General features: G+C 39.2%; 1 protein-coding gene across 1 annotated transcript in view; it reads left to right on the forward strand.

The window, feature by feature from the left end:
- Nucleotides 1–25,973, forward strand: part of NEK10 (NIMA related kinase 10) — a 101,151-nt gene extending 75,178 nt beyond the window's left edge. Inside the window, exons 32-37 of the mRNA XM_063128228.1 lie at nt 9,059–9,159; nt 18,411–18,521; nt 22,742–22,850; nt 23,827–23,879; nt 23,978–24,033; nt 25,630–25,973. Of these exons, the coding sequence (XP_062984298.1) occupies nt 9,059–9,159; nt 18,411–18,521; nt 22,742–22,850; nt 23,827–23,879; nt 23,978–24,033; nt 25,630–25,678 (479 nt within the window). The 3' untranslated portion in view covers nt 25,679–25,973. The remainder of the gene's footprint in view (nt 1–9,058; nt 9,160–18,410; nt 18,522–22,741; nt 22,851–23,826; nt 23,880–23,977; nt 24,034–25,629) is intronic.
- The last annotated feature ends 311 nt before the right edge of the window (nt 25,974–26,284 follow it).

Here is a 26,284-nt window from a genome sequence, read left to right on the forward strand (position 1 = left end):
CTCAATAGTATGATTTTGCATCCAAACGCATTATAACAGAACATAGAATTATAGCTGAGATAGAAATAGTGTAGATGTTTTCTTAGAGAAAAAACCTACATAAATAAAAATTTGTTGGCCTCTCTCAGGAGAGATTTAAGACAAAGGTTCCTCAAGAGCCCTGAAACCAGTGGAGGCTGGTGGCTCCGATGTCAGTGGGGTTGTAAAACTGCTCTGGGTTTCAGCCAGAGCCAGTCAGAACTCTAAAGTAAAATGTGTCTTTCCTTTTAGCTGCCACCTAGAGTACTTTGTATATAGACAGGTTATAAATGGAATAAATAAATAAAGAAGCTATCCGAAGATGCCGAACCCAATGCTGAACCCTATCCCCACCAGCCTCCACTGCCTGAATCATTACATTATAGTTCCAAGTGAGAATAAGGGGTGACTGCAAAGTCTAGTTGACTCACTCAAGGAAGGATGGAACAGTGAGGGTATGGAAGGGAGCAAGGGATAGACTGAGAAAGGAATGCTAGGTATGCTGTATCGTTTGCTTGTTTGGTTGTTTATTAGATTGCATGCCGCCCAACTGGCGATTTACAATCATAAAACCAAACAACAGCATCAACAAATAACCATAAATAAACACATGAAAATATAACACAACAGTTCAAGTATCAAAATAATATGATATTAAAGATTAAAAGTGTTTTATAAATACTAAGAACTATTGATGATGAGCAGTAAAATTAATAAAGCGACAGATTAAAGGTTAAATGCCTGCTTAAAGAGGGTATTGAATGCCTGCTTAACTTGGCATCGAAATGTATTCAGTGTTGTAGGACATGTTGAGCATGGAGGAATAGATTGGGACAAGATACGTTAGTGTTGCCATATTGGACTAAGATGGAGGGGTGCGTGTGCATATGTGCAGGACTGGGAGGTGCTCATAGGTATGTAGCCGGAGAGTTGTGAAGGATGGAACTTAAGTACTGAGATCTGAGTTGGTTTCAGGTTCCTGCTATGGAGGGGGAAGGATTCAGTAAGAAACTTTAGATAAATGGCTTTGATTTGAACATGATCCAAAACATCCAGAAACTAAATTTGATTTGGAGACCAACTTCACAACAGTAACCATGTTCATCAATTTCAGCAAGACGATAAATTTTGTAGCACCCTGGTGGACAACTCAGTTTTAACAGAATCCATCTTTTCAATGGGGCCAAGGCTGGAGAGCCAGCAGCTTTAGCTCGGCCCATTGACTTGCTTCCACCTGAGACAAGGGCTCTTTAATCCTCTCCTTCTCACTGTAAGCAGGGCAGAGGCCTTAGCAAAGTCCTCCCCTTACTATGCACTTCAGCTACTCACTCTAATGCATAGGCAGAGGTCTCTTGCCCTCCCTGCCTGCCTTTTCCAGTAAGAATGGCAAGCGAGACCTGTCATGCCCAAATCACACAGTACATACAGTCAGTGGTAAAGAAAACCTGAGATCCCATTTCTTTGCTGAAAACGGCTTTGAGGGAATTGCATTATGTTCATTTGAGAAGCAGCTGGAGGTGGGCTAAATCTTTCCCTACTGCTGCTGTTCCCCCTACAGCAGCCTTCCCCAAGCTGTTGCCCTCTGAAGTTGGACTAGATACCCCATCATCCCCATCCAGCATGAAAATGGAACACCATGAAGGTAAAAGCAAGTGGGCTTGAGAGAGCTTTAACAAAACATGCTAGAAGAAAAAGGATTAAGAACCCTTCAGTCCCTGGCATTCTCTACTGCAAATTAACCGTTTGCAATGCTGCATTCAAGAACGAAACAGACACTCACAATTTCCTCACAAGCGATCTGGGCATTTTTAAAGTAATAGTAGTATGTCCAAATGGACACCTAGTCCTAAATTTTGGACACCCAGTGGACACAAAAGGACACATAAAATGTAACCAATGAACCGTGAAGTTAAATTCAGACTGTAAGCCTCTGAAACACCAACTAGAGATACAAAATGTTAGTAAAATTGAATAGAAACAGTAGAACATGGGCGCACATTACACAATAATTCTAAGGGATCTTACAAAGCACCTGTCTTTCTGAAAAAGTTTTAATTAAATCTCTCTCCCTGTACCCTGCAATGTTTAGTTCTCTGAATCTTTGCTCTTTGTTTATAAGAATTCCACTACAGCAGGGCATGGGTCATAAGCAGCAGTTCCCATGCCATTCAGTGAAACAAACAGTCTGGCATTCATAGATGCTTCTACCAAGGACATAGAGCGAGGAGACTGTAACTGCATTTGCATGACACAATAACCCAGGATAGATTGTTTGCTTGAACAACCATCAGTAATGATGGTTGTTCAAGCAGTAATGATTCTTCTCTTCGTTTGCCTTGACTGTTCCCTTGAATGTCAAGCATACAAGGCAACAGCCAAGGCTATACTGCAGCAAGGCTGTTTTACAGCCTTGCGCAGTTGACAGGTGGGAACCAGGGTGTAAGTCACCCCCTAGCAAGGGTATCCCCAGTGTTCAGTGAATTGTCCTGAACCTTGGGGGTGCCCTGCTAGTAATCCTGACTTGCCTGAGCAACCTGTTTTCAAGGTGCCTGAGACGCCACCCTTTTTTTATCTCCTAAATGAACTAACTGCTTGTGGTTGACAGTTAATCAAACTAGAAGCAATTTCTGTGCTTGGAAGAGAGCGAAAGGGGGTGGCGTGGCAATAGGGTGCAGCAAACTTGGGTAGGGGTGCACTAGAAGGAGTGGATTCCCAAGGTTCTTGGCAACACTTTAAATCCTGAAGGTCACTCGGCTAACTGCGTGATCTTAATCACTCTGAAGGGGGGGGGGTAGTGCTCAAGATCACCCAGTTAGACGAGCCCCACCCCACACCCCGGAATTAAATCTTGCCCAAACACTTGGGTGGCCCTTCTAGTCCACCCCATCCTGAGTCAGCAGCAACTCATTTTCATATAAAAGTACACTACATCCCCTTTCCCCTCATTTCTGCTATTATTCTGTTCGCTGCAGCTAATGGAAATTGGAGGGGAAAGCAGGGGCATGACTAGATCTTGAAAAAGACTATCAGAAACAGGTCTGGGGGAAATGGGGGGAAATCTGGGCCCCTTTTTTGAACAATAAATAAATAAAAATAAGCTCCAAATATATCTTTATAATACCAGAACAGTTGTGTTTTTAACAAATTTATCTAAGTTCTCAAATTAGAGTTTTAGAGATGATGATGATGATCATCATCATCATCATCATCATCATTATGCTTCTTAATTCATGTATTTACTCGTGGGTCAGCAGGCTAGTAAGAATTTTGCTAGGCTAGTAACTTGTGTAAAAGTATTTGCAGAGCTGTATTCACGCCATTTTTTGTTTTGTTTTAGTTTGAACCACTTTCACCTCAATCCAAATGTCAGGACTTGTACATAGTAGAGAGCCTTCCATGTGCAAGCCATGTGAATGAAAAAAATGGACCCCCAATAACAAGTCCTTCAAAAATGCCATGCATGCATGCGATGGAATGTAACATGTATTTTGACTCTCAGCTTGACCTGTTTAGCACTCAATCTTCTGACTCCTGTTAAATAAGAGGAGTACTTGGACAGTGTCACTGTTCACATTGGAAGAGGGACAGTGTGAAGATCCCTTTGCCTGTGGTACTTCCACCTGGAGGACTACCAACCAGAAGGCACTCTGCAGTAATTTTACCTTAATGGTTTTTTTTTATTATTTATTTATTTATTTATTGCATTTCTATACCTCCCAATAGCCGAAGCTCTCTAGGTGGTTCACAAAAATTTAAACCATGAAGACAATTCAAAGTATAAAACTATTATTTTGTCTGTAAGAAAAAAGTCAGAGGCAACACTGGGAAAGCACTGGAGAGATATGAGGGCGGATGGCACTTGGGCCTCCTCTAAAATTCTATGAATGAGCAAGGTCGATGGCACTATAAAAGCCTTGTCTGCAAGCAACCCCAGTCTTATTATACAGCTGAGGGAATGTTTTTGAGGGAATAATAAGGGGAATATTTTTGAGCTAACTATTTCAGAAATATAAGCCTCTGAGGGCTGGATTTAGCAGCCAGTTGCCAGTTCCTACTGTAGCCCTTAAAAGCTCCCTAGATTGTTGTTAAACTTTACAATTAAAGGGGTCTTTGTCTGACTTTTCATGGGTGCTTTCGAACATAAAGCCAGTGCAAAACATGTTAAACTTCGCAAAAGCGAAGGAAAACAAAAACATAGTTCCATCCCACAAAACAAATTAAGCATGGAAACAAGTACTCATGGTTATGCTGCTAATCTCTGAGTTAGCCAGATGGTATGTTGGCAGTTCAGGGCACCTCACTCATGTTTCAAATCCCAAAATGCACAGGACATGATTATTTTTGCCATAAGGCAAAAATGCTTTATGTGGCACTTACAAATTAGGTGTTGCAGTAACCTTGGATCTTACCTCATGAGACAAGTCCTAGCAGATGTTTGTTCTGTTTACCTCAGTGGTTCACAAGAGGTTGCTCTCCTCCAATCCATAGCAAGTGAATAAGATGGGAGAAAATACCCCCTTTCAAAAGTGCTGTTCCGGTCTGATGCATCTATATTAAAATTTACAGATATTTGTGAAAGGCCGAGGCTCAGGGAGATGTCATTAAAATATTGTGTAAATGTGACCGTAATCTATCTAAGTATTAGAGCTTAGGTATTACTCTATCTAAGTATTAGAGCTTAGGGTGTAATTGAATTGCTAGATGGTTCGATTCACTTCTTGTAAACCTATACATTTACTTTTATCAGTGAATGCTACATAGAATCATAGAATAGCAGAGTTGGAAGGGGCCTACAAGGCCATCGAGTCCAAAAAAAGTTATTGAACAAAAAGGTTATTGAACTTTTCTTAATGGTCCAAAGGTTGAACGGAAAATATTTTTCTACTAATTCTTAGAGCTTGAATTAATATTTCCCCCCTGAACAACTATCAATTATAAAGAGACAAGTGCATTTTCTTTTGCATAGTTAAGTTTTCAATGCTTCCACTGCATGTAATCCATCTAGTGTACTTTGCTGAATTGCTGGGCAGTACCAGTTTGCTTAGGTAAGTGAATTAATTGTTACTAAGCTGCATAATACCTGATTCCAATCTCAAATCTTATTGAAAGAAAGCACAACAGAGTTTAGGCTAGGAATGAAAGATTTTTTCTTCAGAGGCATTGAAAGGGGATTTTCATATATATTTTTAGGAATAGTATTAGCGGCAGTATCTTTCTGCATAATCAGTGCCAAACAGGAAGGAAAAAACATTGGTATCAATCAAGTGTAGCAGTTTTATGAAACTCCTGATAATACCTTTCAACGTTGCAGATGTCGGAGGTACAGTGTCTGTACTTGGACAAAGGCATAATGTTTACCTTCCTTTCGATTTTCATGTTTTTCTCCGAATACCTGCAAGCCTATTCATTATTTATTCTAACTTTGTATTTGATATATTTGTTCTCTCTCTTGTTTCAGAATGGGCTCTATCTTCCTTAGCCCCCCCCTTTTTTTTTTTTTGGCGGTGGGGAGGGTTAAGTTTTGAAAGAGGTTTAATTTTTCCTTCTAAGCATTTGCCAAAGCTTAGAAAAACCCATAGCACAGGAGTCTATAATCTCCAGCCCTCTTGTCTTCATTTCCCTTCTTCCCTCCCCCTTACTCACACTTTCTCACACTTAAAAACTGCAGTGTGGGGAGGAAACATAGTACTCAAGAGGGCTTGCAAAAGCCAAGGTTGTTGACCTGGAGAAGCAGAGAGAGGCAGAGAGTTGGGGGATGAGACCTTTGGAGACCTAATAGTGGTGTCCCAATTCCCTGGTGAAAGTTTCTCTGCTGTCACAGAGAATAGGGGGCTTGGGGAAGGAGGGCATAATTCTGAGGAAGATGGAAACGATCCCTTAGAAATGATAACTTAGATTCCATGGACAATGAACAAATATCCTGACATGTTGAGGATCTGTCTGCTGGGGGCAGGGGTGGTTTGTGGTAGTAGGAGATTCTATCATTAGACACATCGGCAGCTGGGTTTGTGATTGGTGTGTAGACCGCATGGTACATTGCCTGCCCAGTACTGTCTAGAATGCTTTGTGCTGGGGTAGAGTCAGTGGTTGTTCTAAAAGAGGATAAGGAGATTGCAGAGAAGCTGAACGAATTCATTTCAGAATATGTGGGACAGATACCTGTGTTTTTACTGATATTTTTACAAAAGGAGTCTGATGGACTAAGGCAGTAGTGACAAATGATGAAATTGTCGACCTTATTGACAAATTGAAAGCTAACAAATCACCAGACCCAGATGCTATCCATCCTAGAGTTTTTAAAGAACTCACATATGAAATTGTTGATCTTCTAACAAAAATATGTAACATCCCTGAAATCAGCCTCTGTATCCTAGGAATAGAGAATGGCCAATTTTAAAAAGAGATCCAGCAGTGATCCTTGAAATTACAGGCTGGTTCATGTCTGCTCTGGGTAAATTGGTTGAAAGTATTATTAAAGATAGTAAGCATATAGAAGGACAAACCCTGCTTAAAAAGAATCAACATGGTTTCTACAAAGGTATTTAAAGTATGTTGTACTTGATGGACTAGTGAGCAAACTTAGTAGTTGTGGGATAAGAGGAGATGTTCTCCTATGGATCAGTAACTGATTAAAGAACAGATATTAGGAATAAATGGTCAATTCTCCCAATGGAGGGATGTAAACAGTGAGGTCCCACAAGGATCTGTATTGGGGTCAACTTGTTCATAAATGGTCAGGGATTAGGAGTGAGCAGTGAGGTGCCAAGTTTGCTGATGACACCAAATTATGTATAGTGATTAAAACAAAAAAGGTTTATGAAGAGCTCCAAAAGGATCTCTCCATAAGAGAATGGGCATCAAAGTGGCTAATGAGGTTATAACCTCTGGGATGATTAGCTTAAAGAAAAGGGGAGTGAGTTGAGACATGATAGAGGTGTACAAAACTATGTATAGTGCGAAGAAAGTCAATAAGGAGACATTTTTCTTCCTCTTTCACAGATGGTCCTGCCATGTTTGAGTGTGTGTTTTTATTCGTTTTCTAGAAGGAAGGGGGGAAAGGCTGGATTTATCGTAAATACACAATAAACTCATTGGGCCTTTCCTTTGCATAATCATGAGACAATGAGGTCCATAAGATGGATTTGGATTAGATCAGGCCTCATTCTCAAGCTGACCTCTTTCTCAGTAAAATAAAAATGCCAACAACCTACTTCATATCAGTGGTAACTGATAAAATCAGGCTATATCTACACTACTGCTTTATAGTGGTATTGAAGTGTGCTGATAACTGTTGGGGCACAGGACACATTCCATATACCGCTTTCTGCTTTTTATTTCACATTCATAATGATTTGACACAAATTGTAGATCTGGCCTTAGTTTGCAGTCCCGTGTGCAATCTTATGTGAGATCTTACTTGACTTTCTACTGAAAAGGCCCAGAATCTCCATATAGGTGTCAGAATCTCTGCTTTCTCAGCAGGTTGATGGATTGATTCAAACTTGTCCAAGAAAGAGACACCATCTTTCACTGGATGACTCAAATGTTAACATTTTAATCTACATTTCCATTTCTTGCTTTGTATAACCAGTGACCACTTATTTAATACATTGTGTACGGAATAGAAGTGAAAGATACTAAAAAAAATTCAAAGGAATATTCTCAGCTTCTTTTTAAAGAAGGATCATCTTTACTTAAGACATTATTCTGGTATGTTTTTGACCTAGTTGCTAGCATGCTGTCTTTAGTTTGAATTTGTAGGCAGCACGTTAAACATTTTCTCCATCCAGTATTGAAAGCTGCATCTGTATTGCCATCTTGGCAATAGCACTCAGTTTTTTCACCAAGAGATAGAGATGTCTGAAAATGCTTAGCTTTTTTTTTTTAAGGATCATGATCATTTTGGAGGCACTCTATTGATTACAAACCTTTCTTTTGGCTTGCCATCTTCTCAATGATTCATTTCCACCAGCAGCTGTTGAATCCCACATCTGAAATTCTAATATTTCTAGAAATGACTGATGATTTCATCAGCGAAATTATTTTGTGCACTTATTTAAAAGTATGAATTATTGGTTCACTGGTGACAGCTTTACATTCTCAGAAGTGAAGGTAGTGTCACATGTAGACAATAATTCATGAAATCATTGTGTGATTTACTGTCACAAAAGTAAGAATTGGGGCCTAAGGTAGTATCCTGTGTTAGTCCTACATAGAATAAACCCATTAAAATGAATCAGACTTAAATTAGTCACTGAAGTCCCTTCCATTTCAAGGGGTCTACTCTATGTAGGACTAACATTGCATACATCCCTCGTCTCCTGACAGTTCTAATTTTAAAGATCAGTAGACTTTACACCCTTTTTTAGATGTTGCATTTATATTTTACTTCAAGGAATTATATATGGGAGCTGTTATTTATATAGAATACACATTGTCTTAAAACAGCGAGATATTTAAAAAACTTGTAGCTTGTGTTCATCCATATTCTGTGAAATGAGTTAGAAGGGAATGGAAAGATTAAATCTATTCTGGTTTAGGCAACACTGTGAATAAACTTGAGTTGCTTTTATGGTTTTTTATGTCTGCTAGCAAAACACAGATAAAATGATCTTGTCATACAGAATTGCACAGACTGAAAATAGGTTTTGTTTCCCTCCTGAAAATTTTGAAAAGGCATACGAAATAGTCATTTGACCATTTTTATATAACCAACATCATTTTTTTTTTTACATTTTTCACTCATTGTGATGAGTAGTTATTTCTCTTTTGTTCTTTGATAATAAGAATATTTCCACTGGGATGATGCATGGAAAGACGTGTTATTTTTAGAATTCCAGATTTAATAACGTAGTTTAAATTTCTGTAAATATTGATGTTTCCAAAGAAAGGGGAGCACCAGATTCATTGGCCGTCTACAAGTTCCAAATGCTGTCCTCCCCTTCTTATTCCCTTTCCTGGCTTCCACGTCTGCATTTGAGAGAGAGATTAAAACCAGCAAATGGGTTCTTATTGCTGACTGTAGCATTATCATCTGCAGCATCTGCAGGGATTGCTGTGTCACAACGGAAGGTGCGTCAGATCAGTGATCCCATTCAACAAATTCTAATTCAACTGCACAAGATCATCTACATCACCCAGGTACGTTTTGTTAATGTTGTTTTAGTGTAGGTTATCAACTTCATTAGTTGCTATTTCTCAGTATGCACAATGGTAATTTCTGTGCTCCCAGCCAGTACTTGAATTACAGGGGAGGACCTTGGAGGATGGCAAGAAGGGAGAGGGCCTTCTTGGTGGTGGCCCCCCGACTGTGGAATGATCTCCCCCATGAGGCTCACCTGGTGCCAACATTGTCATCTTTTCGGCGCCAGGTCAAGACTTTTTTTCTTCTCCCAGGCATTTTAACATTTTAGCAGCATTTAACAACGTTAAGTTTGTTTTTAATGGACCCCAGCATTGTTGTTTTTAAATGGATACTGTTGTTTTTATACTGTTGTTTTTATGTTTCTGATGGTTTTTTAAATTTTGTATACTTTTTAATGTTTACTATTTTTAACTGTTGTAAACTGCCCAGAGAGCTTCGACTACGGGGCAGTATATAAATGTAATAAATAAATAAATAATGAAATCCATCAGTTTCGTTCTCTAGCTAACTGCCCCTAACTGTAGCCAAATGCTTCCTCCACCCCCAATAGTCTTCTAAAAACTGTAGCTAACCTCAAGGTAAGGGAGTGCCCTTGTAACTTGAGCACTGCTTGCAACAGTCAGGGCCTATGTGTTCCATGAAAAACTGTCTGAAAACAGACAGGCTCTTGCTTCAAAATATGATTTTCTGTCTTTTTTAAGGTACCCCACTATAGACCTTGAATTCATTCTATTATTCAGTCTATACTGTTTCCTTCAGCATGATGGCCAGAACCAGGGCTTCTCTCCAGTACCTGACAGAACTTTCCTCCTTTTCTATATCCAGTCCTAGATATTCACAAACAGAAATTATCTGATATTGATGCTAGCATCCCTTTCTTTCATCCAAATTCACTTTCCAATCTTCTATTACTTTCTTCCATGTAACATGTTCCCACTGTTTAGACAAGTCTTTATGGGTGTCTTTGGGCTATATGGGAACAAAACAAGAACTACTAAATGAGATTCACTTTTATTTGCAAAAACAATGTAATTGGGATATAGCAAAATAAAAAAAATAGCATTTGAATTGTTCTAATTCCCTCTGAAGAGTAAACAAGAAGTAGGGGGCCCTATTTGAAAGGATTCAAAATCGTAATTCATATAGCAAAAGGCAGCATGATTGTGTTGTTAATAGAAGTAGCTTGAGATCTGTCAGAGAAAGCTCTTTTTGATTATGGGGAGGCTAGAAAGATATCACATGTCCTCATGCAATGAAACATTTGCAGGTTCTTTGAAAGCCTTAGGATGCTAGTGTTAATAGGCTAAAGTTTGGAACTGAATGCCAACCCCAGATTATTTTCCTATATATCAAGGGAAGAGGTCTCTTGTTGGGCTGACCTGGGGAGTTGGGACATTTCACAAGAAGGGAAAGGGGGGAAAGTGACAGGTGTGCCTCCTTTCCCACCCTCCTGAAAGCTACTCCTTCTGTGCTTTATAGCATTAAAGAGTTGAGGCTCAGGAGAAGTTGTCAGCACTGAACCTGAGCACTTCATTGCTATATAACGGAGAAGTAGAACATTTTATCCTGGTAACTATCGTCTGTTTCACGCACAGGACACTCCTCCCCAACCCATTGCACTGATGCTGTTTCTGCCTCAATATTCCACTGTTTCCCAAACCACTTTTATGACATTTTCCTGGTGTTTGCTGTTTCATTGTGCTACAAAGACATGTGTTCCATCCTAGCAATTCTATAACTCTAACTGCTAGGAATGATTTTAAAGCTGTAGGGCCTGTTTTTCAACATATTTCCTCACCTTCTTTACATTTCCCCATGTCTTTTACCTTCTTTACCCTTATTGCTTTCTTCTCCTCCTTTTGTACCTGTTTTTTTTTCTCTCACAGACTTTTTAATGTGATTTTTAGGCAGGTAAAGCAACAACAAAACAAATACCAAAAGCAACACCCAGCCTTCTTCCCTTTCCCTATATCTTCCCCCTCTGTGATTTTTTTTTTGGTGGGGCAGGCAGATATTTTTGACCACACTTATACAGAGTTGCACAGCTGTGAATTACCATGCAGTTTATTTTAAAATCTCCATTGCTGTGCACCATCAAAGTTGTGCATGCAGTCAGCAGACTCAAAAAGAAAAAAGAAAGAAAGAAAAAGGAAATTGAAACAGCAGCACGCCCTCCCATTTCCCTCCCGGTTGCAGCACTGTACTGAGGCATGTGTCATGAACTCATGCTACGAAGGCAAACGATAGGATATACGTTTTAAACTTCTCTCACAATCAGAACTCCATATTTTTGCATATCTGGTGAGTGCTCCCAGGTTTGCAGAAATCATTAACTTGTCTGTGGGTGGTCCTATTTCATAGAATCATAGAAAAGTAGAGTTGGAAGGGGCCTATAAGGCCATCGAGTCCAACCCCCTGCTCAGTGCAGGAATCCACTCTAAAGCATACCTGACAGCTGCCTCTTGAAGGCCTCTAGTGTGGGAGAGTCCAAAACTTCCCTAGGTAACTGGTTCCGTTGTCGTACTGTTCTAACAGTCAGGAAGTCCCTCCTGATGTCCAGCCGGAATCCGGCATTCACAAAGGCACATGGTCACCAAGTTCAGTATTAGAAGGAGCAACTGGGACTGCAACCAAATGTTGTAGTGTAGCCTCACTTCTTATGAGGAAAGCTCCTATTCATGGTTCCAGTGACCTTGGAAAAGGAGCCTTGTAATTCTGTTCAGGTCTTGGGGGAATTTTCAGAAGAGGGGAAGGGGAACAGACACTTTTTTCTGTGTCTCCCCCTTCCCCCCGCTCTGCTGTATAGTGTTAGAGACCGTCTGGTTGCCAGATTCCAGGTTCTGAACAGTGGGAAAAGTGCCCCCCACCCCAACATTGCTTTCTTCTGAAAAATCCCTATATAGTGCAAGGAGGGCACATTTAAATTTCATAGAATGCATCTCCCAAACCTAACCCCCCCACCCCCCCAGATACTTAATGTTACTTGTTAAAAGCTTGTGCAGGCCAGTTCCCTCTTCTTACCCGTAACCTTCAAGTCTTCTCACTCTCAACTGACATAGGAAGCTGTCTCATGCTGAATCAGACTATCGGTTAGTGTAACCTGGCATTGCTGAAACTTTCCAGGGTTTCCGGCAAGATTCTTTCCTTGACCAACATAGAGTTGAGAGGGGTTGAACTTGGGACCTTCTGCATACAAATCAAGTGCTTTACCATTGGGCTACGGCCCCTTCCTTATTTATAGAGCAGTTACAGAGGTAAAATATAATAGAATGCTTAAACTTAAGTTGATGAAATAGTAGAAGCTGGAGAAGAAGAGAAGGTGGTAAGAAGTTTGCCAAGCAGCCACATTCTTGGTTAACAAGCAATTTCCTACAGCCTGCCAGGCTTCTTCTATACATTCCTGTTTATCCTGACATGTCACCTTTATTCTTACTGAGGCTTTACATATGTACTAGGTGTTAAGCCGCATTGAACACACACTTCTGAGTAAATATGCGTAAGGTTGTTCTCCAAGCCTCCTTCCTATATCCAAAATTAGCGGGTACACTCTAAATGCAGAAAGTCCAGCTGAATTTACTGGCATCCCAACCCAGCGCCTACCCATACCTTCGCCCCGTTTCACTTCAATCATTATCTTTAGCCTTCCATTCAGCCACCTTTCCTTTACGCCCTTGTGGTCATCCTGTTATTCACTATTCTCGGTGTTTCTTTTGTTCATGACCTCTTCATTGCTAGGCCAGTCTTATCGCACGTTGTAAGATTTCTTACTTCCCCTGTTTGTATCTTAAACCTATTGGCCTTTTTATCAACTTTTACCAGCTTCCCTCTTTTGAATGGATGATTTTTCCCCCCCTCAAGAGCAGGGGCCATGCTGGCAATCTCAGTTAATACATCCAGCCTTTTCTATAACATATTCTTTAGCTCTACAACAAATATCACGTATTATTAATCTCACTGATCTTCTCTGAATTAAAATGGAACCAAGTCCCATTACAGGTGCATCACCACAGCACCTAAGTTGCAGCATAATGCGTAAAGCAATCCTCAGTTTAAGGACATAGACAGTGAGAGGAGACATTTGCCATGGGTAAGTTACCTGCTGTTCTCAGAGAAGAAGTTCTAGTTTTGTTGACTGGTATTACCCAGAGGGATGGCTTCTCTTAAGGTTGAAGGGGGGAATGTTTTGGAATTTCTCGAGAGGCTTGTCAAAAGGCCTCAAACACATCATGTTGAAGAGGTGAGGTTGCGTGCTGAGTTGCATTTACTACTATAGGTAGTAAATTACATCAATACATGTGCAGATTTCTTTACAGAGCTTCTGAAATAAACCCTCCTCTTGACCACTATTTATCCTATGTGGGATCTGTACCAATTAGACGAATATGAATTTTCACAAAAATTAATATAAACATTTTACATTCTCTGAAATAGCAATACTTTAGATGTCATAATAAAATTGATAAGGTAACACAGAAAATTGCTTTCTACCAATGTGGCTATAAATGACAGCCATATTAGTAAAAAAAAAAAGTCCTATCAATTTAATAACAACATTTAGAGTATTGCTACTAACTGAATAACAATGTTTTATGAGACACCCTATTAATATTCAAATTGCATATTAATTATCTGGCAAGCGGTGTTTATTGTCAAGGATATTTCACATTGCTTAGACAAGCTTTACAGTTTAGAATAAAACTTCAAAATTGAATGTGGGTGTTTCTGACATAGAATTTGGAAGAGTGCTAAATGACTTTCTAAAGGGTTAGTGTCTATTTAGTGAAGTAGAAAGAAGAAAGTATGTATAAAAATGGACTGCAAATTTTCACAGCTCTCCACTTGTAAACTTTGGGGGGTGGGGTAGTGATTCATAATGACAGTCCATATGGGATGCAGTAGCCAACCTAGATTTGCTAAACTTTCTGCTTGTATTATTTGATGTTTAGTTGACTCTGAGAATTGGGGCAGTTTCTTCCAGCACGCTATCTTCTAATTATCAAGCCTTTATGGACTTGTCTACTCCTTATAACTAAAAGTTTCCCCCATTGAATTAATTTCCCAGCTCACTGAACATTCCATTGAATTGAGGAATCTTTTGCATTTTGATTCTTGGCTGGCTTGAAAATAGTATCGTTGAGCTACAGAAGCTTACTGACCAATCCCTGGAGCCTTGAAATAGTTCCTGCCTTCCCGTTCTGTAGCCTTTTCTGACATAAAGCAAGGCACAGTAAAACATGTAGGATGTTTATTTAAAGCTATCAATTGCGGATCTTTTTTAACAAGCAAAAACTGAAGTTCATAAGGGGAGAGTTCTCATTGTTAGTTCTGGGCTTCCAGCAGCCTTTCCCATTCTGTTTCCATGGCAACAGATTTCATTTGGATCTGAGAAAAATCATGTACGCTTTTAAAAAACCATTATGTAAACCTCTTACCTTATTTCCACTCCTCTGACATCGAAAGAGGACAGCTTTGCGCAATTTCCTTTGCAGGCAAAGGGCCTCCCATTCCTCTTGTTTGCTACCAAGAACTTCAGTATAGGCAGGCAATTTTGTTTTTCCACCATATTGTGCCTTTAGACATTCAGATCTGTTTGGTGTAGCAAATATCCATCAGTGATTGACAAATGTAAGTATTCTCTAAGACTCCAAGCCAAAACATAACAGTATGGGTTTCCCCATTCACAATAATGCAATAACCTTTCACAGTATTCCAATGGTGTATGAGAGGTGTGAGGTAAACTACAGAGGCTTAATTCTGCACTTCCATTAAACTTCCCTGAGCAGGGGAGTATGGACAAGGGTGGGGAACAAGCCTTATTTGCATAGTATGAAAGGTTAAAAGACTGCTACTGTAATATAGAAACCAGACTACTATTGTGAATGGAGAAAGCAAGCTACAGCACTATTCTGAATGGGTGAAGCACTGCTACTGCGAAGTACTGCGAAGTGGGAAAGGAAGCTTGTGTCTAAGGCCCATTTCAGACAACATGCTAAACCATGCTGCTTAACTACAAAATGGTTAAGGGAATGCATTCCGTTAACCATTTTGTAGTTAAGCAGCATGATTTAGCATGTTGTCTGAACCAGGCCTACAAGAGCTGGAGGGTCACTGCTAAGTCATAGAAACACCACACCCAGGATTTAATTTTAGGGACTGGACACACTGCAGTGGAACTTTGTCAGAGCCGCATTTAAGGAAAACAATGATCTAAAACAACTTTGCGAAAATGCGGTTTTTCTAGAGGGAAACTACGGGGTTGCTACGGATTAGCGACAATGTCTGTCACAACTAAACCTGATGTACTCTCGCTCTGCACTAAATCAGCCATGTAGATTGGACTAGAAATGCTGGAGCTCAAGTCTACCAGGAAGCAACCTGTGATCCATTGAACTAACTAGTTCCACGGTAAAGTAAATTCATTCTGCACCTGCTCAAAAACACTTCCATCTATTCTTGCCTTAGATTTTCCAGGGTTAACCTCTGGTATGGAAGCAAATCCCTGTACTGAGCTCTAATACAAACTGAAGCATTAAACCTTAGTGAAAATTAAAGACTGGATCATATTTTTATGGTATATTCCTAAAACTTTTTATGTGTACATGGAAAAAAACTTTTTTTTTCTGGACTGCACTGCAACATGAGACAAATATGTTTCTAACAGTGTGCATGATAGGGGCGCACTTGGTCAGGATCTATCTTCCTGCTGTATATATGCATGATATTTTTATATATATATAAAAATTTTTATTGCTTTTCCACATAATTAAACATACACCATTACAATAAAGAAACAACAACAACAACAACAACATACTACATACATGTTGGGTAAATGTTGAATATATTGATTAGATATTAACTATAACATAACATATCATAACATAATCATAATCATTCTTAACATATAAGTGCACCCATCACCCCGGGATCTATTCCTGCTTCCAAAATCTCAAACTGTCTTCTGCTGGTGGTTTCCCACTTCCCTTAGAAAACACAAATATTAGGAACTGTTTCCAAATTCCTTCAAACTCGTTTATTTTAGTTATACCTTTCCTCCACTTAATATTACAAGTCAATTTATCATTAATAGCTATATCCCATACTTCTTTGTACCATTCTTCAATAGAATATTCCCCTTGAATCTTCCAGTTCCTAGCTACCATCAATCGTGCTGCAGTCAGCAAACTCGATATTAATTCTTTAATTTCTTTTCCACATTTTAAATCTTCATATAGTGACAGTAATGCAATTTTTGGTGTTTGTTCTATTTTCATTCCCACTATTTCTTCAATTTCCAAAAACACCATCTTCCATAATCTTTGTACATATTTGCATTCCCACCACATATATATGCATGATAGAGAACTTGTTTTTCGGAGAGAGAGAAACAGACTGATCTACGTGGTTTGTGTCTTTCCAAATTAACTGCTATGCTTCCAAAAACCAGCAATTATTTAACTGATGGCGACATTAATAAAAGAAGCCTGCAGCTTTACAAATGACTATTCCTTTACTTTGGGTGGCACCTGCCACAGGAGCTTCTAGACAAAACTATTTCTTTCATGGGGAGGAGCCACCTAGTTCTTCCAGCCTAGCTCTACCTAGTGAGCCTTACGGTCAAGCCGAGCTCTTACAGCCCAGCTCTTGTTGTTTGAATTGACTGTTGTTTGTTATTCCTTTCTTTTTTGGGGTCCTTCATCACCTGCCCCATCTGACATGTTTCACTGAAGACTAGGGTCACAGATCAGGGGAGAGCAACCCCAGTTTTTCTTCCCAGCGAAGGGAAGAGGCCTGCTTCATGGCACAGTCTTGGTGTGGCACTTGATCAACTTCTTTTAGCTTGGCATACCAGCCGGTGTAGGTAGTCCCAACAGTTGGTATGCACAGTTCTCTGCCACATTGTGGCTGTTGGTATTTCACTCCCTGGCCTCAACATACCAGTCACTTATGCATCATGATACAGCATCAACACTGTATGTTTAGTTTACATAATAACATACTTAAAAAATCTAAACAAACAGGTACCTGCCCAAAGGAGTTGACAATCTAAATGTAGCTAGACTGTGTGGGAGACAAGAGAGGCAAGAGTTAACTAACATATGAATATGAGTGAATGCAATTGCATGAATATAGATTTGTTATTAGTTAAACTTGTATCCCACCTTTCTTCCATGCTGGAAATTAAGGAAGTGTTTATAGGGTTCCCAGGCTGCCTCCCATCCAGGCACTGACCAGACCAGGATCTTCTGAGTTTCTGTCTTGGGATTGTTTCAATGGCCTAGTTTTGAGTATGATGAGGCCAATGAGGTAGTGTCATTTTGTAGCTGAGTCTAGAGGAGAGACTTGAAGAGACAGAAGTGTTGGGAAGGGGGCTGGAGAATAAGGGACAGGAAAGGAGAATGGAGTCTTCTAAGGGAACAGAAATGTACCATATTGGGAAAATTGAAGTGATCTTTGTAGGTAAGCACTCATCAGTACTTAGTAGCAACAGAATTGATGAAGTACAGGCTAAATAATTTGGAGGTAGAAAATTCATTATTATGCAAATACATTTTGAAGAAAATGCTGATACTGGGTATTCTGCACTTGGCCTCAAGAGTAGTTTGAATCCTATATTTAACATTATACATACTGGGAAGTCCCCAGTTCCAGTTCCACTCTGCCATGAACTTGCTAGGTAGCCATAGGCAAGCCACTGTTTCTCAGCCTAAGCCCTCCAGTGGCAATAAGGGGTGTATAATACTAAGCAACCTCCCAACTTTGTTGTAGGATTACTTACTGTATTTCTTCGATTGTAAGACACAATCGATTGTAAGATGCACACTAATATCAGTACCACCAACAGAAAAAAAAACCTAAGGCACACCCGCGATTCTAAGATGCACCCCGTTTTAGAGATGTTTATATGGAGGAAAAAGTGTGTCTTAGAATTGAAGAAATACGGTATATGAAGTGCTTTGAACACACTGAAGTACCATATAAATTAGTGGTAGCAGCTACTGCTGCAGCAGCAACAGTAGCATTACTGCCCTAGGAGTGATAATAGGGAGATAAATGTATGTAAATAATGTAAGCTAACTAAGGAAGTGAAAGAATTAAGTCCTAACTGTCTTTTTCCTAAAAGTAAAAATTTAACTGCTGTTTGCTCACTGCTTTGCTAGTCATCAATGCTTAATGCTTTCATATTTCTATTAACAATATGAAGAGAGCAATGTGCTATGATACCTGTTTCTACACCTTCAAACAGCTTCCACCAACTTTGCACTGCAACTTGAAAAGACGGGTCATTGAGAGATTCAAGAAATCCCTATTCAGTCAGCAGAGTAATCCGTGTAACTTGAAGTCTGAAATTAAAAAGGTGAAGTATTCTAAAAATCACTCCCAGGGTGATCTTTTTTTTCCTCTCCTGTTATTTGAAATGTGGACCACATACTTAGAAAGAGTGCCTGGAAGTATTTTTAAAGCTTAAGTAAGATGCTTGGCATTTACCTATGCTGATGTTCATGTTTTCTTCATGGATACCAACTGACCAAAAGTCAAAGTTTTGAAAATGATACAGCCTTAATTTATAGTGGGAAAGTAAGAATAAACCTGAACTAACTTTAGTTTTTGAAACTATAAAACAATTATAAACATCTTAAAAACATGTTTTGCCTTTAAATCATGAGAATATACATACAACTGAAGAAAAACCTAACAGCTACTCATAAACAGAAGCATAAATCCATTACCATTGCAATTAGAAGACTGCTTTTCATGGACATGATAAGAAAAAGGTAGTAAGTAGGGTTTCAAAAACAAAACCACAAGAACGCAAACCCTCAATACAGAACTTTTCACAATCTTCTTTCAGAGTAGTTATATAATGATTATAATCTCTCATTTACCAAAAATACTTTTCGTTGCAAAGAATCAATTTAGAATAACAGTAATGCTAGCCTAGTTACAGAGACTATGCCATTTTAATATTCACAGAAGCAGAATACTATCTATCTATCTATCTATCTATCTATCTATCTATCTATCTATCTATCTATCTATCTCTATCCAAATATCCTACACATCTTAACAAATAGAGACATCTTGAGTAGACCAGAGCAACAAGCAGAGGTATAAAGGGAGAAGGAAAAGGAGATGCTCTCAGGGGTTGAAAGGCAGAGAGCTTTAACCTTTAAAGATTGACTCCCCCACCCTCCTCAACCAGGCTGAAAATCACTGCAGCCATCCAAATGTGCTTTGATGCTACATAATCTTGACATAGCCCAGCAGGCCTTAATTCAGATCATAGCTTTCCAGCTATAGCATTCTTGTGATCATTGCAAGATCTACATCTGTTTATAAATCTGTACTTTGGTTACAGTTCAGTATAGAATAGTTATAGGTGGATAATGTTGAAAACGATAGAAAATTCTTTTTTGAAGACTTGAGAGAGAGCATCTTAGCAGAGCAAATTCAAAGAGACACCATCTGCACGTGTGATCATGTATACATAGGATACTAACATTTTTCCAGTTGTCCCAATAGGTTGTTGTTGTTATTATTATTATTATTATTATTTTGTTGATTTTAGTTTAATCCACATTTGTGTTTTTACTAAGAAACTGGAATATAAATGTAAAATAAATAGTACAAATTATCACCCAACTGAACAATCACACTCTACATGCAGTAACAGTAGCAGCTTTGAACACAGAAGCCTATACTGAATCCCGCTTCTATGTGCCACAAAATGAAAAAAGATCAAGAGATCTGCTCTCTTGCATGTGCATTGGTTTTTGTGTACTGTGAATCCACTGGGCCTTATATCCATGCTGGTGCAACCTGTGCCATGTGACCCAAGCACAGGACATATGAAGATACACCTTTCCATTAATCTTTCAGTGCAAGTGCTTATGAACTTATAGCGTGTGTGCCCCTGTGGTTGGTTATTCTGCACTTGGGACTAATTAACAAGCAGTGACTTGTTGCACTTGGGCATTTCTGGATTAGAGCTTAAGTGTTGAATTTTCAAAAAAGTAAGTGCTCTTCATCTCTCCTGTGTAGTGAGAGAGCAATGTTACAGAGCTTAGTTTCCTTTGGATGAGAAACCTGAGTATACCTGTGGATGCTATTTTTGTAATATCAGAAAAATAGATATGTCTTTTGCAAGCAGCAAATCCTCCAACCTCCATCAGATCCCAGACAGAGCCCATATTCTCAGGGTACTTAATCTTCAGAAAACTCACACTTCCAAAAGCTCTCTCCGTCCATTTTTCCTTCTTGCCCAAATTAAAAACCTCCAAACTGTTTCGCTGTCCCCTCCTTGATGAAGGGTTTCCCCCAAACCCTTGAGGATATTACATTCCAAGGCTGGAGAAAGGTTCCCAGCTATCAGAAGACCACCTCCTGGCATTAGCCCCCACTGATAAAGCATCAATAGTTTGACCTGTATTATTAGCCACCCATCACCCAAACACAGGATTTCCCCCCAGCATCCATACAGTGAAAATATATTTGAGTAACATTTCTATGACCTTATTTGGATATTTTTATATGTGTAACTTCTCCCAGTGATTTAAAAGGTTAGACTATTTAGTGTAAAATATACATCCCATCTCAGGAAATTTTATAGCACAGAATTAATCTAGATAGTCACTCATTTCCCCCCAAAAAGTTGGATAAAATTGGTTACATGAATGACATCTAGAGCTCTTTTAACCCACCCATTGTTTTCATTATTCTATTTTTATTTTAGTGTGTTTGGTTTCTAAATGAAGGAAAGAACACCTGGACATTTTCCTTAACTAAAAACAGGTGTATCTCTCCCAGTTTTCTCTTCTGCCTGGGTTAAATACCTACCCACAACTAATATTGAAGCCAGACAACAGCATCTCAGTTGTGAACTTTTAATTCTGTAACTGAAAATGACAGAACATTGGCTTTAACTCAAAGCGGTAAATTGAACCTGATCGTGTGTAATATGAAAACCTTCTACCAATTTAAATTTGTGAAAATCTATTCACCTGGCTGAGGACAGCCAGTGCTTGGATTAGTACCTGTCACTTTGAGGATTAGGAATTTTCTCCCTTATTTCATCTCCTATGACAGTTGTCATTTTTCTAAGCAACATCAAAAGGATAGAACACCCTGGAGAGATCAAAATGGCTGAAATCACACAAATGTCAGTGGGCCCAAATACTCTGCTTTGATTAAAACTAGGCCAGTGGCCACTTATACACACTGTGAAACCTAATATTAGGGATACAGTTTACTACATTTGTTCTGTACATTTGTGATACATCTTCCTTTCATTCTCATGGGACCATGCTCTTTAATAATAATATGATGATGATGAGAATAGTAAATTTATTTCTTACCCGCCTCTCCATTTAGATCGAGGCAGGGAACAACAGTAAATATAAAATACATAAAACTGAATTAAAACATAATATACATTGTTAAAACATCCTAAAAACATTCTAAAACCATCCTAAAATTTCACTGGATAGGCCTGCCAGAAGAGATCAGTCGTTATAGCTTTCTTGAATGCTAGTAGACTGTTAAGTTGACAAGTCTCCTCCGACAGGCCATTCCACAGTCTGGGAGCAGCAGAAGAGAAGGTCCTCCCGGAGGACCTATCTGTTTTATTTTATTGTAGTTATTTATTTGGAAATTTATAAACTTCAGTGGTAGAGCTAGGTAATTTTAGACCCTGGACCTAAAGGCCCTATGGGGAGCAGGAGGGCATTTGACAGCCCCTCTATGTATTACTTCAGTTAGGAAGCACACAACTAACATTTCTCCCCTCCCCTCACTGCCATTCCATGTTTCACAACTGGTTCTACGTTCCTCATATATTAGAGCAAAACAACAAAAACAACACCTTTTTGCCAACCCTGATAAAAATGAAATTTTCTGAGCGTTTCAAATCCACTTAACTCAGAGCACTAGAATGTCTCCTGGAAAAAAATGGGAGTTTGCTTCTGTTGCCCTGATGCTAATCACATTTGCTTGGGAATAGTCACCATTTTGTTGTAGAAAAGGATAATATACTTTTAAAGTAAAAAAATAATAAGATGAGAATCTGTACATGCCCAGTTGGCTGCCCGCTAACTCTAAACTGTTTTTAAAAATGAGAAAGAATGCTGGGGCGGACAGCATCATCCCTGGTGTGCCCCATCATTTCCATGTAGGCTCAGGTGCTGGGCCTGTTTGCCCCTGCCCCCATCACCTGCCACTCTCTGAATATTTGGAGGTCTTTAGTCAATGGGGGGTTTGGACTTTGGCCCCAAGGTCCAGACCCACCTGTGCCACTGCCACCCTTCATCAACAGATATCAGGGTGCTGAGCAAACATCCTTGGAACCTCTACCCTGTCTCCGGGTGTCTGTTCCCTGTGCCCCCAATGGGAGCCCATCCCACAGTTTGTTCCATATTCATGACAAAATGCAATTTATGGTAATGATGTGTATGCAACTTAGTTCCCATTTTCTGGTTCAATTTCTTCTACTTCAAACCTCTAGCTCTGAGCTGACTATCAATGACCGCATTTATGTAAGAAAAGGAATAGGGTTTACATTTGTGTTTGACCCTTTTGCAGCTTCTACAAGGTTCTCCGGAGCTGATTGAGCCTAACTTTTTAACATCCGATTGCCACTTGTTGCTTCACTCTTCAGGGGGAAATACCTTGGTCCTAGATGACAGACCAGGTAAGTCTAGCAAAAGCTATATTGCTTGACCTTTCCCATTAGCTGTTTACATTGACAGTATACACTGAGCACAACTTAATACTGTTGAATACATATTTTAGCACCAACAGAGGCTTAAGTGATGTCTGTGGCTCAAAGCACCTTTTATCAGCTTCAGCTGATGTGCTGTTTGCAACCTTACCAATCTGGGGATAACTTGGCTTAGCCAAAATAGGAGGTTACCAGAGTTTCCAGTTCAAAATTTTCTGGAAAACCCACATCACCATCATTACCTAACTCCCAGCATCTTATTTCTAATTTCTTACATGGCCATGAAAGTGGAGCTGTCACTTCAAGAAAGGTGTCCATAAGTACTCCGAAATAAATAGCAGGGGTTCCCATTAATCTAAATGTATAATGGGATGTTTATGCACTTCAGCTCTATTGAAGTGAATTGGAAAGCTGGTTCCACTGCAACAGTCTTCCTAGATGTTTTAGACTACAAGTCCCAGCATTCCTGAATATTGGTCACACTGGCTACGGCTGCTAGGAGTTGATGTCCAAAACATCTGGAGAGCACCAGGTTGGGGAAGACTGGAATACAGGAACTCCTGTACACACTGGATATCCGAACCCCAAAACAAATTGTTGCATTGGTAGAAATATCTAACTGTTGCTCCCTTTAAGTCACAATATATATTTCAGCTTTACTAACTGCTTTTTGTTTTCACCTTAATTTATTATGTCTGTGACCAAAAGATAGTTGTGTATGGAAGTTTCTCTCTCTCTCCCTTTTCCATATCTAAGAATCTGTTAGTAATGCACAAGATTAGGGTTTGTGTTTCTGTTTCTGGTTGTTTTCACATTTTTGCAGTATGTTTTAACGTGAAATGAGGATTACTTCATCTGCTTACGGGTTTGTAATACACTGCTTCTCTTTATGAAACTAGAATGTCTATTCAGTTATCCATCTCTATCTGATGTAATTTATTCATAGGTATTCCAAGCACTTTTGACATGGATGACGGAATGACATATGAACAAATGCAGGTCAGGCATTACATTGGTTTTTTTTAGTAGTGTTATAAATTCCTTTTAGTTCCTTTTTAGTAACACATAATGAAACTCAATGTACTTCACTTTTGCAGACTGTGATTGAAGAGGTTCTGGAGGAATGTGGGTATTACAATTTCACTTCGAATAGGTACGTTTCATTTCAAAAGGAAACGTTAAATTATGTGGATAAACACAACTTTTAATTCAGTTTCCTAATTATAGCAATCCTTTTTAGTTGAATACATGTTTTATGGTATGTAGACATGTGCTGGATAAAATTGATGCATAACATTTTAGCCAGTATTTGATAACCACAGCTGCTGCATTCTAACGGAAGAATAGCACAATACTTTGTAAAGTTTACTCTCCTTATTTCCCCTCCCATAGTAAAATTATACTTGAAATGAAAGGCATCTTCATCCTATACCTTTTGATGGGTGTGACGTTGTTATAAAAAGCCCTTTTGAAATGTAAATATTAATTAAAATATCCTGGGCTACAACATAGTCTAGCTGGTATATATTTGGATATAGCACAAAAGGAGCTAGCATAAGAAGGTGAAGGGGACATGTAAAATTTAGAAATATTTGAAAGGAGTTGTTCAGCCATTTCTGACTTCACCAGCTGCAGTTCTTTGACCATCCCACTGCTGATTGTTGCAGCAGTATTTCCATTAGTGATACATTTCGTGCAGGGATGGGGAACCTCCAGATATAGTTGTACTGCACCTCCCACCATCCTTCGCCATTGGCTAAGTTGACTAGGGCTAGTAGGAGTTGCCGTCCAATGACATCTTCAGGGCCACCCGTTTCCCACCCCTGATAGAGGATAGATTGAGTATCTCACCAGTTGATCTGTTTAAATGGAATTTCACTAAGTCATATTAAGCTGCCTTATATTGAGTTAAACCATTGATCCATTTAGACTAGTATTGTACATTCTGATTGGCAGCAGAGGTCTTTCTCAGCCCTTCAAGGGGAGATTCTTTTAATTGCAAGTAGTGGTGTTGAATCCAAGACTGAGTGCATGGAATATATGTGTTCTTCCAATGAACTATATTCCTTACTCCTAGCCTTCCCCAACCTGGTGCCCTCCAGATGTGTTGGACTACAACTCCCATCATTCCCAGCCATCATAGCCACTGGTGAGGGATGGTGGGAGATGCAGTCCAACAACATCTGGAAGAGCACACTTTTCCCGTCCCTGCACTAAATGCTGGCTAGGATGATGGAAGTTGCAGGCCAGAATATCTAGAGGGCATTATTGATATACAATCAATGAAAATCAAACATAAAGAGTATATTATCAAGTCACCAAACAGGCATTTCTCATACTAAAACTAAATGTTTCCTTGTTCAAATTCACATATATCTGATGGCTAAGATGGCTTCTATAAGGGAAAAAGCATATCTGGGTAGCTCTTCCTTGTGTCTTCCATGCTCCCTGTTAGTCCAGTTGACCCCTTTAAACCAAACCCCACTGACTTTGAGAGGTATGTATCACCTACCATTTCTACTAATTTCAGTGGTAATTGGTAGGCTGGAATTTCATTCATCTGTTCTGGCACTGAAAGCATCCAGCAAAGTTATGAGAGGAAGTTATGAGAGTTCCTCCTGTCTCAACTGATCTGTCTCTGTTGTATGGCAGCTTGGTAGCACAAAGATCCAACCTGACTCGAGTAGTTATAAAGGTTATGGATTTTCTCATTCCATAAAAACACTTATAGTCTCTTAAATCTTCTTAGGTATCAACACTATCCATGGGGAGCAAGGAATCATCCAGCCAGAAGATGAGCACCTGGAATTCTAACTAGATTAGCATGTTTTCTAATGAGGTCTATGTCCCTTGACTTCAGCTGTTATTGTCTTATTGCCAAAGGAATGTGCTTTGCTTAAAACTCAAGAAATGAAAAAAGCATTCAGATGTTCAGGGTAGCTTCCAAAGAATTGGCCAAGCAGAACTGTAGTAAACAACTTCATAGGGAGAAGTTTGCACTATATTTTTGTCTGGCACGATACCTACTGTGTATGCAAAATGTAGACATTCTTTCAGGTTCCTGCATTAAGTTGGCAACACAATGCTCTCCAATCAATATATGTTTTTATATTATTTTGAATAGATTGATGAATACTCAGGATTGTTGGGAATATATCTTAATTTTTATAGATTTATAAAAATTATATCAGAGATTTATCTTTTATAATAAGAGTACCTTTTGTAATAAGAGAAAATCAGAACATTCATTTTGGGGTTGGGGGACAAATAGTTAGCACCTTTGCTATATCAGAGTTGGGGAAAGTCTCAAATTCTTTTGATGAGCGGATTATTTCAAAGTTGTTACCTTAGATATGTAAGCCTTTGGGATATATGGAATTTCTGCAGCAGGCATGGTATATTAT

The sequence above is a fragment of the Elgaria multicarinata genome, chromosome 1, assembly GCF_023053635.1.
Source record: "Elgaria multicarinata webbii isolate HBS135686 ecotype San Diego chromosome 1, rElgMul1.1.pri, whole genome shotgun sequence".
NCBI classification, from domain to species: Eukaryota; Metazoa; Chordata; class Lepidosauria; order Squamata; family Anguidae; genus Elgaria; species Elgaria multicarinata.